Raw genomic sequence first — 15,876 nt, 5'->3', positions numbered from 1 at the left:
TTATTCCAAACATGCTGCAGAATTTATCTTTTAGGATATTTTCAGGACTACTTATCAATTATACAAGCAAAACAGTCCTGTACTTTTACAGTCATGCCACATTTTACACCTAAAATACCATGCTTTAGTCTAACTACTTAAATTTATGATACTTGACTGAACATGAATTTTTGCTAATTTCTAAAAAATATTCAAACCTTAGAGGATTAAGATTTACCATCATCAATGAATGCTTAAAGGTCACTTGTCAAGAGGATTACAGAAACGTCAGAAGCAATCCAGATCTATATACCCAGAAAAAGGGGTATATATTTCTCAACTGTACAAATTATATTTTAAAAACTTATTTTGAAATAAATTCAAACTTATAAAGTAGCAAAAAATACAAGGAACGCTCAGATATTCTTTTCCCAGATCTGCCAGTTTTTAACATTTGCCATTGTTAATTTATCATCTCTCTCGTACTATCTACCTAATCCACATTATCTATCTTTTCGGAACCATGTGAAAGTAGGATGCATACATCATGCCCCTTTTACGCTTAATATTTCAATGTATATTTCCTAAAAACAAAGATATTATCTTAGATAACCATAGTACAGTTACCAAATTCAGGAAAGGTAATAATAAATTAAAATAATACTTTAATCAAATCTATAGCCCATACTCTAATTTTGTCAGTTGGCACAAAAAAATGCTCTTATAGCATTTCCCTCCCCCACTTTGGTTCAGAATCTATTTTTTTTTTTTTTTCATTTTAATTTTTTCAGACAGGGTCTCGCTCTGAAGCCCAGCCTGGAGTGTACTGGCATGATCATAGCTCATTGCAACATCAAATTCCCAGGCTCAAACAATTCTCCTGCCTCGGCCTCTCAAGTAGCTAGAACTACAGGTGTGTGTGTGCCATGCCTGGTTGATTTTTCAATTTTTAGTAGAGACAAGGTCTTGCTATGTTGCCCAAGTTGGGAATTAATTTTTCAATATAAAAAAATCGTTATTAGTGATCCTTTGCCTGAGCTCATCTACCTATTTCCTAACCAGACCCTAAATATCCTGAAGGTAGATCTGGAGCAATATAAGAGCAGTTAAGGATGAATAACGGTGGTACACAAGCTGTGACTGGATTATCATCAGGCCAAGACCCCATCTACAGGGTAGAGAACTGATGGAAGCTCTGGTGTACTGTTCTGCCTTTCTCTTCCATCAGAGTAACTACCAGTTTTGCCCTGTTTGTTCCAAGATTCCTGCTTGTTGAATAACTATTTCTGAACCTCCATCTTGTTTTTTTGTTTTGTTTTATTTTTTCGATGGAGTCTCCCTCTTTCGCCCAGGCTGCAGTGCAGTGGCGCGATCTCAGCTCACTGCAACCTTTGCCTCCCGGGTTCAAGTGATTCTCCTGCCTCAGCCTCCGGAGTAGCTGGGATTACAAGCATGCACCACCACCCCCGGCTAATTTTTGTACTTTTAGCAGAGATGGGGTTTCACCATGTTGGCCAGGCTGGTCTCAAACTCCTGACCTCAAGTGTTCTGCCCGCTTTGGCCTCCCAAAGTGCTGGGTTTACACGCGTGAACCACCGTGCCTGGCCAGAACCTCCATCTTATTAATACTACCTTTCTTAATTATAGTCAACACCTACAAGTGTTATACTGCAGCAAATAAATTCAACACAAATGGGACAACTAAATGCACAATAAACCTGAGTTCATGATTGGGCAGATCAGGGATATTATGACATAATAAAACTAACTTTATAAGGTTTTCCCCTTCTTCATTAAGGTATATTTTAGTTTTTCCTATTAAAAAAAGAATACATACTCAAATATTTTATAAAATGCAGAAGGGAACCCCCATCCAACCCCTCCCCAAACAACTACCATTAACATTAAACATCAAAAGATGATTTTCCAATGACAGCAGTTATCTCCTTGAAATGACTTATAATCCTGGTTTACAAAATTTAGTCTTAATTTATTCTTTAGTAAAGATAGCCTGAGAATAGTTTACTATTTGTAAGAAACATTATCTCTTACATTCACAGCTTCAGGCAGTTTAGATTGACTTTAAGATGTAATATCTTTTAAATAAGCTGAATATGTCAGATAGAATAAAAAGAATAATGGGAAATGATAACCGTATTTTAAAATGAATGATTTATTTGCACACCCCCACCCCTATGCAATCAAACAATTCCGAAGGAGTTTTTAAACCCGACCTACAAATTTCAATGTCAACTACTATAAAAAGTATTTGAGTAAGCTCTAGCTGTATTGGGCAAAGTCTAGGAAAAGAAAATCAATACTAACCTCTTTGCTTGGAGAAAATTCAAGAAGAAGATTACATAGCATGGAAGATGCTACCACTAGGATTTCATCTGGTGCATTTTGTAAAACCTATGGAATTAAAAAAGGATACTATTAATGATTTGGAATGATGAAGATGAGATATAAAATATAAATAAAAACAAGAACAATTATCTTTCAACCTGATTCTTCATATTGGAGAGATAGGAAGAATCCACTTGATACTGTGTCAAACTTTTCCTAGTGCTATAATTATGACTGACTAAGGCCCTCAAATCTGTCTTGCTTGGAGAAGCTGCAGCCTCACTGGGGGCTCTTGCAGGGAGGAGACAGATATGTCAGGGAAAGATACTCTACGTGAAATGCTTGAAGGCCAAGGGACTGCTCTGGGGTAAGTGAGCTCATTCTACTCCATCAGTCAAGCCCCTTATGAGTCTACAGAATGGTCCTACAGCCTGACTTTCTGACGTGTCCTTAGAAGGGCTTGTTTGACCAGGAGCACTGAAGAATCAAGCAAGCTACTACTGCACAGGCAGGACAGTGTGGAAGACTGGTTCTCAGAAATGGAATCACACAGACCTAGTTCCAACTGGACACTTCCACTAACTAGCCTGAGCCTGTATTTCTTCATCTATAAATTGAGGAAAATAAGACCTCCTTGATAGAACTATTTAGGATTAAATGTGATATAGTGAATAATAAGGGAAGTACTGTAGCAGGGAAATGAAAAACATAGACTGCTTGGATACAAATTTGGGCTCAACAACTAAATAGGTACATGAATTCCTCAACTATAAAATGGTATCTGCTTCACAGGATTGTGATGAGAATAAATATATAAAAAGGTTTTAGAAGAGTAAATGGCACATAGTAACGGCTATATAAGTAAGGCTTTGAAAATGGTAATTTAGTACCATAATTGCTGATGCTATCAGGCACATAATAGGTATACAGTAAACTAACTACCATGGACTTTCACTGAACTAGAAGGCAACACAGCATGATGATAAATGTTAGTTGCTATTATTAGAACCTGTTCTTTCTAGATTCTAAGAGACAAGGTCTTCATAAATACCACCATTTATATGCAATAATCACTTCAACTAAATCCTCTGCATCTGGGATCAGATCAGGCTCAGGCTTAGGATCCCAAAAGGAGTATTAGGAGCTCTAGTTATACAAACCAGAAATGGGTAATCACAAAAAATTTCAGACAGTTAAATATATTATCTGCTTTCCTTGGCTAAACAAAATCTGAAGTTCTCAAGTTAAGAATAAGCGTGAATTATAAAGTAGAAGCAGCTCTCCTAAGATATTGTGTTTTAACTCTCCTATGGACTGTTCATTGATAAAGATCAAATCAAATCTCATATACTATGCATGCTGTGCTCTGTGTCTGTCACAACTTCCCTAAGGCCCTATTCACCCTTTCCTTTCCTTGCCCTTCCTATATCTCTCAAGTACACCCCCATCCAAGCTTTAAAGTCATCCCAGCCCTTTCAGTCAGAAGTCATTCTGTCCTCCTCTGCGGTCCCATTGCCATGATTTGTGACCTCTCTTAGGATCCTCATGACCATCAACCTATTCAAATTCTTTGTGCAGTTATGCCAATCTCCCCTTTAATTAATAGAGTTAAGCTTCCTGAAGAAATAATCTATGTATCTATGGTTTACTTTATACTGGCCTGTAGCAACTCAGTAGCACTGCACAAAATGGGTGCTCGATAATTGTTTTTAGATTAAGAGAAATAATCATTTTCCAAAACTATACTACTTAGAAACACTGGTTGAAATAAGTCAATGCCTATCAAGTCTTTAAAAAGTTGCTTTGGTTGACATAATTCATTTTTTAAATGTTTATAGAAATTAATTTGTTTTTATCAAGTTTTATTAGATAACATTAAAATTAGATAACATCTAATGATAAACTAAAGCAGAAGAGATCCTACAAACTTAAAAACCACTTACCTGGCACAGTGTAAGGTATGACATGTGAAATTCAGAAGCTGACATCTAACACTGACCAAACAATTTCACCAAAATAGGAACAAAAAATAGTCACAAATAATTTTTTAAATTAAAACCAAATGTCTACCTTCTTGCAGTTTGTTAACCAACTGTTAAAAACATGGAAAAGCAAATGGGAAAAATCAACAGTTATGCCTCTCGACTAGAGACCAAAAAGTATCGGAAGTAAATCATTTGTTTACCTCCAAGCTTTTAATACTATAGTTTAAACATACAGCAAAATTGTAATTTGAGAGTGATTATATCCACATATACCCAAGTATATAAAACCCTTCTAGAATGCTCACCAGACCTTTTCACAGAAAGAACTAAAGAGAAACCATGTTACTCCATTTCTGATTTGTATGATAAGGGCTACTGAGCTGAGTGAGCAGGGAAAATGGCTCTGGATGAAAAGGGAATTATTTGGGGAAGCAGAAGAGCATTTAAAAATTCCTGAATGGATAATCAATAAATCAAGATCAAGCTGCTATGAAAAAGGTGCAATCTAAGAATAATAAAGAGAGGGAATAGTAAAAGAAAACACCACTTAACTGAGGAGAGCCTTAAAAAATCCAGAAATGTCAAATCTGGCCCCAACAGTTTTGGATAAGGGATGGTGGACCTGAAATAAACTTTTGCTGGTGGGAGCTGGCACACTCCATAAGCAAGTGTGTTCCAAGCGTAGAAAGGCACTGATATTGTAGCTGGAGAGTAGAGTGTAGGTAAATAACCATTCTGAGATTTGGGGCTCTTAATGAGGTTCAGGAAGCAAAAGAATATCAGAGAATGAGGAGTATTCAGAAGAGATGACATATGTCTAATAGGGTGAAAAAGAGTGACACTCAGGAAGATGTGCCAATGGATGAAAATGGGTCAAGTTCAATGTTACATACTGCTTAGGCAGGCCCACTGAAAATAAGTTGTTAAAGAAACATACTGTTCTGATAGGCCTCATAAGACCATATTGTGACACTTTTTTAGACTAGAAAATAGAAAACTCTTGGTGTCCCCCTGACAGCTCCTGAGTAGTGAATCATACACTCAATCTATCATTCCTTCCACTGAAGTAGCTCCAGGGTTCATATGGTCTTTCCTAAGCCACTCCTACTGCTTTATTCCAGGACCTCAACACATAAATCATATACTCTGTCACTAGATGAACCTCCTCAATGGAAGAACCACTCAGCATGTCAATTCCCAAGGCCAGTGGCATTGGTCTAACTCTTCCACTTCGTCCTTACCTGTCCACTGGTATGTCTCATTATATCCCACTGCTCCACTAGAGTCATAAAGGTATGCTTGCTGTTCCCTACATATACCATGCATAATGTTTCTCCTCATGCTATTCTGCTCCCCAGAAAATCCTCCTGTTTTCCTCTTGCTTTCAAAGCCCACTTTATATTCTTCCTGCCTGAATGGTCTCTTGCCTATTTCTGTCACACTGATACCCCTGCCCCCTAAACCTAAAGCTTTAAGCCAAGAGTAAGAGTTCTGTGATAAAATGTTTTTGGTAGCTCACTGTACTTGAAGGCTTTGCTTAGTACACAGCAGGTATGCAAAAACAAAACAAAACTCTAAAAAATTAAGTTGACTAAATGCAAGGTATATGATCACTTAAGAAAAAAAATGATAGACCAAAGACCAAGTTTTGTAATGTATCGGGGGATAACATTATTAGCAGCCACTTGATGCATGCTCTAAGTCTTGATTCAGATTCATTTGCCCTGAACCTTTTTTGAGGGGGACAAAAGGGGCCTGAAGAGAAGACCTAACACCGAAAATGTTATGTTAAAAAATATGCAGGGGCCACGCATGGTGGCTCATACCTGTAATCCTAGCCAACACTTTGGGAGGCCAAGGCAGGATCACTTGAGCTCACGAGTTCAAAACCAGCCTGGGCAACTTAGCAAGACCTTGTCTCAAAAAAAATCAAAAAAATTAGCCGGGCATAGTGGCACATGCCTGTAGTCCCAGTTACTTGGGAGGCCAAGGTGGGAGAATCACTTGGGCCGGGGGGCACAAGGCTGCAGTGAGCCATGATTGAGCCACTGCACTCTAGCCTGTGTGACAGTGAGACCTTGTGTCTATTAAAAAAAAAAAAAAAAATCCAGGGATTGCCGAGACTAAGAACGACACATTATCTCTGTAAATGGCAGATTCCTTTGCTTTTCAGAACCAAAAATTACAAGGATAATTCTGGATATAAGGTTAAGGTGTAATATTAAACAAATAGGGAGATCAGATGAGTAACTAAAGCTTAGTTAATAAAAGAAAATCAGGCCTGGCTGGGCGCAGTGGCTCATGTCTGTAATCCCAGCACTTTGGGAGGCCGAGGCGGGCAGATCACGTGGTCAGGAGTTCAAGACCAGCCTGACCAATATGGTGAAACCCTGTCTCTACTAAAAATACAAAAATTAGCCAGGCGTGGTGGTGCGCACCTGTAGTCCTAGCTACTCGAGAGGCTGAGGCAGAAGAATCGCTTGAACTGGGGAGGTGCAGGTTGCAGTGAGCCAAGATCGTGCCATTGCACTCCAGCCTGGGTGACAGAGCTAGAAGACTACATCTCAAAAAAAAAGAAAAAAAAAAAGAAAATCAGGCCTGTAGTTCCCCCTCACACATGAAGCATTCGCAGATGCTCAGAATATCAGATTTGAGGAGATAAGTGTTCATAATGCTCTACACAAAAATCAGACATACTCCTAGACCAGGGAGTAGTGTTAGCTAGCTCAGCTCACTCTAGGGTCTGTGAGTACGGCTGTTACTGGCTGACCCTTTCTTCTTACCTTCATTAAAGGTTTCCACACAGCATGATCCTGGAAACTGGTTCGAAGCTGCTGCACAGATCTGGATAAACTGTGCAAACATCTACAAAGAATAATCAAAATTAGCTTCACAAGAAACCAAAACTTTTACTTTTCAAACAAACTGGCTGGCATTTTACAATGACTAATGTACACTTCAAGCACATCTACATTGTTAAGTGAACTACATCAGACCACTTCACGGGGTTTGGAGGCCGGGCTCTCTGTTAGACAATGTTACACACTCTATGAATTCACCTGAGCAGATTTTTGAGGAACATTTGTAGTCTGTGTTTACTCAGTGAAGGACCAGAAAGGAAACAGGTTAAATACATGGCAAAAGGTTTTTATTCAGACCATTTAAAGCTCATACCTGACGGCAGCTAACCGCACCTTGACACTAGACTCAGACAAGCCAGTCACAATTCGGTCCATCATATTTTCAGTCTCAATGATCTGGAGAAAAAGGTTAATGCTGCATAAATAACAACATGAAGGTGACAAACTTCACTGCTTGTAAATGCAAGTATGTTAACATCCATTAAAAGTTTAACGTTGTTTTTGGCAAGAGTTTTTACCTCTCAAACAATCATCTTGCGGTGGGGGCAGGCAGCTCATCAGAAAGGTAGGTCTAGCCCACTAAGGACCGGCCAGGCTGAATGACAGGCGTAAGGGGCAGGTTATGTTGTTTATTTTAAAAGACATTTAAAACAAAAATTAAATGGTATAAGTACTGCAGAGGTGTTACATAAAGAATCTGGAGAAAAAGGAAACGAAATAAATGAACTCTCATTGGGCAGGTTCCTTCCAGAGTGAGGTTCTAAAGAAATCACAGTCCATGCTCAGCCCTCATGAAATGAAATCTGGGATTCTGACAGAGCCACCTTGTGGCTATTTCTTACCAACCAACTGAAACTTTTAGAAAAGTAACCCTTGCCATCTTTCACTATAGCACTAAGTGCTGCTACATATAATCACTATAATCATGAAGCTTTATTGTTTCAACTTAAAAATAAGATAACCTGCAATTTTCCGTCATCAAACAATGTCTAGATACAAAATAAATAGTGTGTGAAAGAAACTGAATTTGACTTGTGTGGGCCTACTGAAAAACAGCCTTTTCATATTAGAATAAAGTACTCATAACATCACAACACAAATATTAACAAACACATTTGTTGAGTTCTTCCATGTGCCAAGCACTGTGCTAAGCATGTTATATTACTCAATTTAACCTTCACTCTTCTGTAGGCATTATTCTGGATAATACAGAGCTTTCCTGTAATCACAGAGCTGAGATATGTACCCAGGCATGTGACTCCAGAGTCCATATGCTCAGCCACACTTGTAATATAGCCCTGGTTAAAGTAGTCCTCTTGTACTCACCAGCTAGTTCCCAATATGGGCAACTCATTAATGGGAGTTGTTACTCTCACCTGGGAGAATACCTAGACCAATAGATCTTAACTTTGGTTGGCCTTGCAGAAGAATTACTGGGGAGATTTTTTTTTTTTTAATCCTATGTCCAGGCCATACAGCGGACCAATTAAATTAGATTCTTCAGGGTCAGGGCTAGGCACTTAAATTTTTTTTTTTTTTTTAATCTCCTCAGGTGAGTCCAGTACACAGCCGAGGTTGAAGATCACTGACCTAGACTAAAATGAGAGGATTCAGAAGTCTGACCTTAGAACATGAGAGAGTGGGAAACCTCAGGATGTTTCAGCCAAACAGGAAGAGAAGAAAATATTGTTGAAATTAACAATGATCAGGGAAAACATCATCTATTAAGAATAGGGAACCACATTTTAGCTGTAGGTTAGGAATGGTAATTTTTATCTGGTGTTTTAGTTTCCAAAACATTTACATATTGATCTACTCCTCGCCCTAGACCAAACCTAATTCCATTCTTACTGATATGCACAACCACTCTCTGTCCTCATTGTCACCTCTAGCCCCTAAACTCCTCCCTTTCTCAGTCTACCTACTCTTTGTGACTCTCTTATACCTTTTCCCCCAGCATGGATGTCCTGCTCAGACACTCCACTTAGAAGACAGTTTCCCTTTTTCACTGTCCTCCCACCACTCATTACTCCTCCTCCAGATACCAACTGCTGATGTTGCTCTAGTAAAACCACCAAACATGTCTGTTCTTTCCGTGTAAGCTATCCCACCTCAGCGGCACCCTCACTGCTGGTGACCAGCCTTGTAACCCCCTGGAGATGCCCATATTCCTTATGGTAGCTACCTCTTACCTCAAATTCTTCCTGCCTCCCTCATGCTCGCAGCCACTCTGTGCCCACCTCATCTTCGTAGGGACCTTGTTTTATTTTGGGGACACACATTGCAACTTCCCACTTCTGATGAAAGGTCTCCATGCTTTTGCTGTTTTCTTTACTCTTGTCAAGGTTGGGTACTTCAAGCTCAAAGCCTATCTACCTTGATCCAAAAACTACCTTTCCATAATGTTCTCACATCTTTATTCTGCCCTCTCATTTTCAATCCTGTTTAAAAGACGTTTAAGTGTCCAAACTTTAACCTCTTGAAGCTAGTCCTCTCCCCACTTTCCATCTTTAAATAGGCATATATCCAATAAAGGCTCTGTCCATCTCCATCTCTTATATATAACAATGCTGTGACTTCAAAACCAACTCAGTATGGGAAATTTTCTAAAGTTCTGTCCTAGAGTTCTTTCCTGACCTCTAGCTCCATACATCTGATTGCCTAATAAATATGACATGGATGTTCAGTGGAACTTCTAATCTATTACGTCTCATACTGAATTTGTCCTCCCACCTCCTAGCCTTGGCTAAACCTGCTTGTTCTCTGTGTCTTTCTGTTTTTGCTAACGGTATTTTAACATTCTCCCAGCCACCCAGGCCCTACATTTGTGCTAATTTTGACCCCAACTCTTCCTCCCTTACCACACAAAACCAAAACAATTTACTTAGCACTATACCTTATATTCATTCCTTTTGCATTCCATTAAACTAGTTGGGACCTTATTACTATTTCCTTGGGGGTCATAGTAGTGTGTTTTCCAAATTACTTAATCTTCTGTGCTACAGCAACCATCAAAGACTGGCTGGGTTACTTCAATCATGCACTAGTCACTGTTCTTCAAACAGACAAGGCCAAATCAGTACCTTCAGTATGGGAAGGAAACAAAAGCCTAAGGCAAAAGTTTCAGGCAGTGGAAGACTAGATGCTTATGCCTGAAAGATCCTTCTGGCTTGGGAAATTATTTTTACTTAAGAATGAGAAGTGATAACTTGGGAGAAACAACTGCCTATACTGGATATAGTAACATCATCAGAGAATGTGGTGGTGGTAGAAGTATGGATGGATTGAACACATGGTTACTCTCCAGAAAGAACTGAGAAATACTATTAGCATTGGCTCCAGATGCTTGCCCTCGGTGTGGCCAAGACTTGAAAGAGGTTTCTAGATAAGGTTTCCTGGCTACATTCAACCAAAGATGTAAATCTACCAAAGAACCAGAATGATGTAGCAATCGTAGGCATTTAATAAAGTATATCTCAGTATAGCCATAGGTCACAAATCCCTGAAGTTGCTTAGCACCAAGAAAAAGCCTAATTCCACACAAGAGATGTGACAGAAAATTCTACAAGCTTAGTATGGGCTAAAGTCCAGACTGTAGCCTCTTCCCAAAGTTTGGAAGGCTGATGTGTGGAAAGGGAATAGAGTGATGATCAGAAATAAAATGAGTAGGTAGCCAGCCTAGTGGGTGAAGCAGGGGAAATGGAATGTTATGGAGTGGATTTGCTGTATAATCTTGGGCAATTTACCTCTCTGGGCCTTCAGTAAAATGAGGAGATACAGTAATGATTATTTTATCTCCAATCTTTTGTAATCAGCAGATGAATAAGGATCATGTTAGTCAGTCTGGACAAAACTACCATGTTGTTTAGAAGGAACATGGGAAGAAGGCGGGTGAGGAGAGCCTGGAGAACGGTTCAGGTCTACTTAGAGTGCTAAAGGAGAAGGCAAGGAAAGGCAAATGGCACAACTCCTACTTGCATTTCTATAATTATGTATTCAGCAAATATCTGAGTGCCCAGAGAGTGACAGGCATGGTTTTGAAACTCAAAAACAAAATAGTGAGGAAGAGAAAGCCCTTGCTCCTACCAAACTCACAGTATTGAATAAGCAAGCGCAATTAAGTGTTTCAGTGCTATGGTGCTTGATTTCATGGTAGAAAGAACACCTTGGGAATGACAGGGACCACGGGGCCACACACTGAAACAAGCATCTACAAAGGGAAGGTAGGAAGACATCTTTTCTCAAGAACAGGAATTTTACGATCTTGGACAGTGGAAAAACATTAGGGCTCAATCACTGTAACATTAAGAGTGTAGCTTTGTTGCTTTCTTTTAAAGTTTCTAGGGGTGTATGGTCCCTGATACTTTGGAGACAGAGTATAGCTATAAGGTGGCTGGTAAATGCTTTCCAAGTCAGGTCATAAAACTATCTGGAGGTGTCTTCCCCTCAGGCACAAGTTGACCCTTCTTAGATCATAGTCTATCAGAATGTCTATAGCAGAAGGCCTGAATCTGTAACTGAACTTGTAATGAAGAGAATTCAGTAACCCTGCTAGGGTTCTAGAAAGCATGCTTGAATCTCTGGTCCACCTTCTCCAACAACACATCAGTCTGGGAGTGAGAATGAAAAACAATACAAATTAGAATGTAAACTTTGAATTCCAAAAGGGTATGGACAATATGATCTAACTAGGGTTTTGCAAGCTTGAGGGCATGGAGACCATCTGTGTATGGATACAAAGGGCATTATCGTGAATACACTGACAAAAATGAGGACAAAAATGTGATCACAAGACAGGAAAAGGTTTGGAATCCAGTCCAGAGAAAAAATTTTCAGGTCAGCAGGGAAGGAGCTGGTAGTGGCTGCTGCCACAGCCCTCTGACCCATATGAAGGTTTAACAGTGCACCAGACAGCTTTTCAAACATGGGATTGGAAAGCCAAGAGCAATAAAACATGTCCTCCATGGTGCCTTTTAACAACCCCAGTACCGTGCTCCACAGCCTTGATATGATGGAGGGTGCCAAGTCCTAGCAACCTGCAAAGGCATCTTAGGTCCTTCCAGGATGTAAGAGCAATGCCAAGTAAAGCTGAAAGTTGTTCTCCCTCATGGTTCTTGTTGGAGACTCCTCGGCCATAGCTCAGCAAATATGCCCTGTGGCATAGCTGGTTGGATCTGCTAAAAAAGAAAAAGAGACAGTGCCCTCTGTTACACAGACACTGTGCCCAGCCAGAAGGGGTATTTGTAGTAGATTGAATCCTCAGAGTGGAGGAGGCCATCTTTCTTCCTAGGCTTTTCTAGGGGCCTGGGCTGTAACCCACAGAATAAAGTAACACAAAAAATGTTGTATCCTCAACTGACCGTTTTAGGTCAATGGACCAGGTACTGTATACCTCTCTGCTGGTGTCTTTAGCTTTTACGACATGCTTTTGCAAAACTGTCTCTTGCATTGCTGCTCTTGCAGGAGTAGATAAGGATCTATTAGAACAGGATCTGAGCCCCCTGTAATCGGGACAAGACTTTTATGACCAGTGGGAAAGAGGGGCACTCAGTCCAGAGGATCATGGGGAAAATGCAGAATCCAGATAATACTAAGGTGGTGGTTTATGGTATACACAGGAACTCCAACAACTTGAAAATGGGCCTTTGGCTACAAGGGAACTTCCCAGCTCTCCATGAGCTTTAGTAGATCCAAAATTTAGTTGTGGCCAGGACATAAGCCATCTTCTCCTCTGGGCACATGAAGAACTAACAGTCAGAGATATGGTCTTTGAAAAAACAAGACAAACTATTCTTCCAGCTTTATCCAGGATGAAACATTCTTCAGACACTAGAAAAACTTTAGCTTGGACTTTAGCTTCAACTGTGTTGAAACCAGGTCAAGCAAAATATGTGGAAACTGCAACCAGGTAGATTCTTAGTGGTGTCAGCAAACTTCTCAGACAATTCAAAGTGGGTGGGTTGGGGGGTGTCAAGGCAGTGGGTGGCAAAGTGGGCTCTCTCTTAACATCAGTCACTTATGTGAATGTGCATAATAGCCAGGCAAATATAACTTAATTCCAAATAGCCTTTTGTGAAAGTTTCCAGATAAAGTTTTAATGGATTATGAGTAATAACAAGACAGAACTGGCCAGAAAGAATAAGGACCTGGAATTAAACTCTGAAAATCACAAGCCGCAGCCATTTAAGATCTAAGTGGATAAGGTATCAAATCCAGACTCTAGTTAAAGCAGGACGGATTAAGCAGTCAAGCAGGGTACAGCACAGGGAGGTCAGGGAGAGAGAGTAGGTCTGGCAAGGAAAAAGGATGTATAACAGAGACTGAACCTGCTGGGTGTGGATGGCAATTTAGTCTCTTAAGTGTCAATAAAGACAAGTCCCAGGACACGCACTTGAGTCTTTCCTAGCAGGACCATTTATTTAAGGTCTAGAGTTCCTCACTTACTTTTTTTTTTTTTTTTTTTTTTAGGAAACGAGCACTATAAACCCAAGATCTCATGTCAGCGCCATCAAGACACTAGTTTTGGAAATGGGGTAGAGACTAGGGAGGAAAGAGAAGGGCCATGAGGTAAGAAGGCAGATACTAGAATGAAATAGGCATATACAACCAGCTTATCTGGATAGACTGGGTAGAACCAGCAAGAGTCAGGGGAGAGATCCATTCTCCCAAATGGAAAACCGATCTTTCACTAGGTTTTAGGAAGTGACCATGTGATTTTATAAGATGACCACAGAATACTTAAAGACATCATGCCATATACATCATGGAAATGCTTGAGCACCTAATGTGTATTATTCCTGAGTATATCCTCATACCATTTCTCCTTTATTAAAACAAAGTAAAGCAAAACAAAAACAAACCAAAGACCAAAAAACCCAAATCCAAAATCTCCAACAGTACATGGTCTTCCACGAATCAAGTAAGGGCAGTTGCAGTGCTTGCTCCTAAATCAGTTCAACTGGAAAACCAATTCTCTTACTGCATTCTCTTAATGGAGTGGACTTAACTATCTGACAGAACTAAACACATTTGTGCCTGTTCATTTTTAGGCTGAATAGTGTTAATATCTGAAGAGGTCTTAGAAATAGTCTTATCTGAGGTCTCTGAAGTTCAGAAAGATTAAGTCACTGGTCCAGGTTCTTCAGGCAAACTGCAGCAAAGCAGCCAGAGCACCCTTCCCCATTCCCCAGGTTTTGTTACTTCCAGTATGAGGTCCTTTCTACTCACTCTGTTTTAAGGATGAGATTTTTCACTTAGCCTTAACTAAATTGAGATCTGACTTCGAAAACAAGGAAAGAGGAAAAGAACTATAAAAAATTATCATTGCTGTAGAAACCACAGACTATATATTGATATCTTGGGCCAATAAAGATTAGTATACTATACTTGGCAAGAAGGGGCATCATTAATAAACTGAACAAGAAGAAAAAAAAGCCGGGCGCGGTGGCTCACGCCTGTAATCCCAGCACTTTGGGAGGCCGAGGCGGGCGGATCACGAGGTCGGGAGATCGAGACCATCCTGGCTAACACGGTGAAACCCCGTCTCTACTAACAATACAAAGAATGAGCCAGGCGCCGTGGCGGGCGCCTATAGTCCCAGCTACTCGGGAGGCTGAGGCGGGAGAATGGCGTGAACCCAGGAGGCGGAGCTTGCAGTGAGCTGAGATAGCACCACTGCACTCCGGCCTGGGCGAAAGAGCGAGACTCTGTCTCAAAAAAAAAAAAAAAAAAAAAAAAAGGAAAAAAAGATATACTTTACAGGACCTCCCAGAGAGAAAATGACAAATCAATGATTCAGCTTTGGTTGGGGGTACAAATGGCAAAGGTCAGAGAGGATGCCAGCCAGTGAAAAGATAAGCCAAGAAAAACCGGGAAGAAACCACAGAGTTCCACTGACATTTCAACTCATCTGACCTCCATTTTAGAATCAGGACGTAGCTTTAGCAGATAGTAACCAAATGGAACTAACATTCTACTGTCCTTAGCCACAAGTTCAATTCATCTGTTGCGAATAAAAACTGTAGGGTTTCCCATGCATACGCTGTTATGTAATACCTGTGCCACTGCTCCAATGTAAGATGTTCGGACATTTTCCTCTAGCAAAGAATTTTACAGTAAAAGGCAGTTTTGTTGTTTCTTTCTTCTTCTTCTTCTTCTTTTTTTTTTTTTTTTTTTTTTGAGATGGAGTCTCACTCTGTCGCCCAGGCGAAATCTAGGCTCACTGCAACCTCCGCCTCCCAGGTTCGAGCGATTCTCCCACCTCAGCCTCCTGAGTAGCCGAGATTATAAGCGCATGCCACCAAGCCCAGCTCATTTTTGTATTTTTAGTAGAGATGGGGTTTCACCATGTTGGCCAGGCTGGTCTTGAGCTCCTGACCTCAAGGGATCTATCCACCTCGGCCTCCCAAAGTGCTGGGATTATAGGTGTGAGTCACCGCTCCCGGCCTTTGTTTTTTTCTAAATGAGAAAAAGCTGTTCAGCTTCTCTTAGAACAGATCACTGATGAATATATTATATTCTGGGGTCTCAGTAAACACTTGACAAAATATTTCTTCCCTCTTCTCACTCTTTCACTGCTATCCACTCCCACATTCATACCAAATTCTTCTAACTCCATGATCTTGAGTCAACAGAAAAACGTTGGCCCGGCGCGGTGGCTCATGCTTGTAATCCCAGCACTTTGGGAGGCCAAGGCGGGCGGATCA

General features: G+C 40.3%; 1 protein-coding gene across 8 annotated transcripts in view; it reads right to left on the bottom strand.

Annotated features, from left to right (window-relative positions):
• ARMC8 (armadillo repeat containing 8) overlaps positions 1-15,876 on the bottom strand; it is a 111,296-nt gene that overhangs the window by 26,747 nt on the left and 68,673 nt on the right. For all 8 annotated transcript variants that reach the window (XM_024244091.3, XM_063721592.1, XM_024244093.3 and 5 more), the window contains 3 exon segments: positions 7,485-7,567; positions 7,094-7,175; positions 2,305-2,391 (listed from right to left, as the gene is read on the bottom strand). In XM_024244091.3, the coding sequence (XP_024099859.1) occupies positions 2,305-2,391; positions 7,094-7,175; positions 7,485-7,567 (252 nt within the window).

This window comes from Pongo abelii, chromosome 2 (genome assembly GCF_028885655.2).
Source record: "Pongo abelii isolate AG06213 chromosome 2, NHGRI_mPonAbe1-v2.0_pri, whole genome shotgun sequence".
NCBI lineage: Eukaryota > Metazoa > Chordata > Mammalia > Primates > Hominidae > Pongo > Pongo abelii.
The sequence above is the reverse complement of the archived record's forward strand: the minus strand, read 5'-3'. Positions and strand labels throughout refer to the sequence as shown.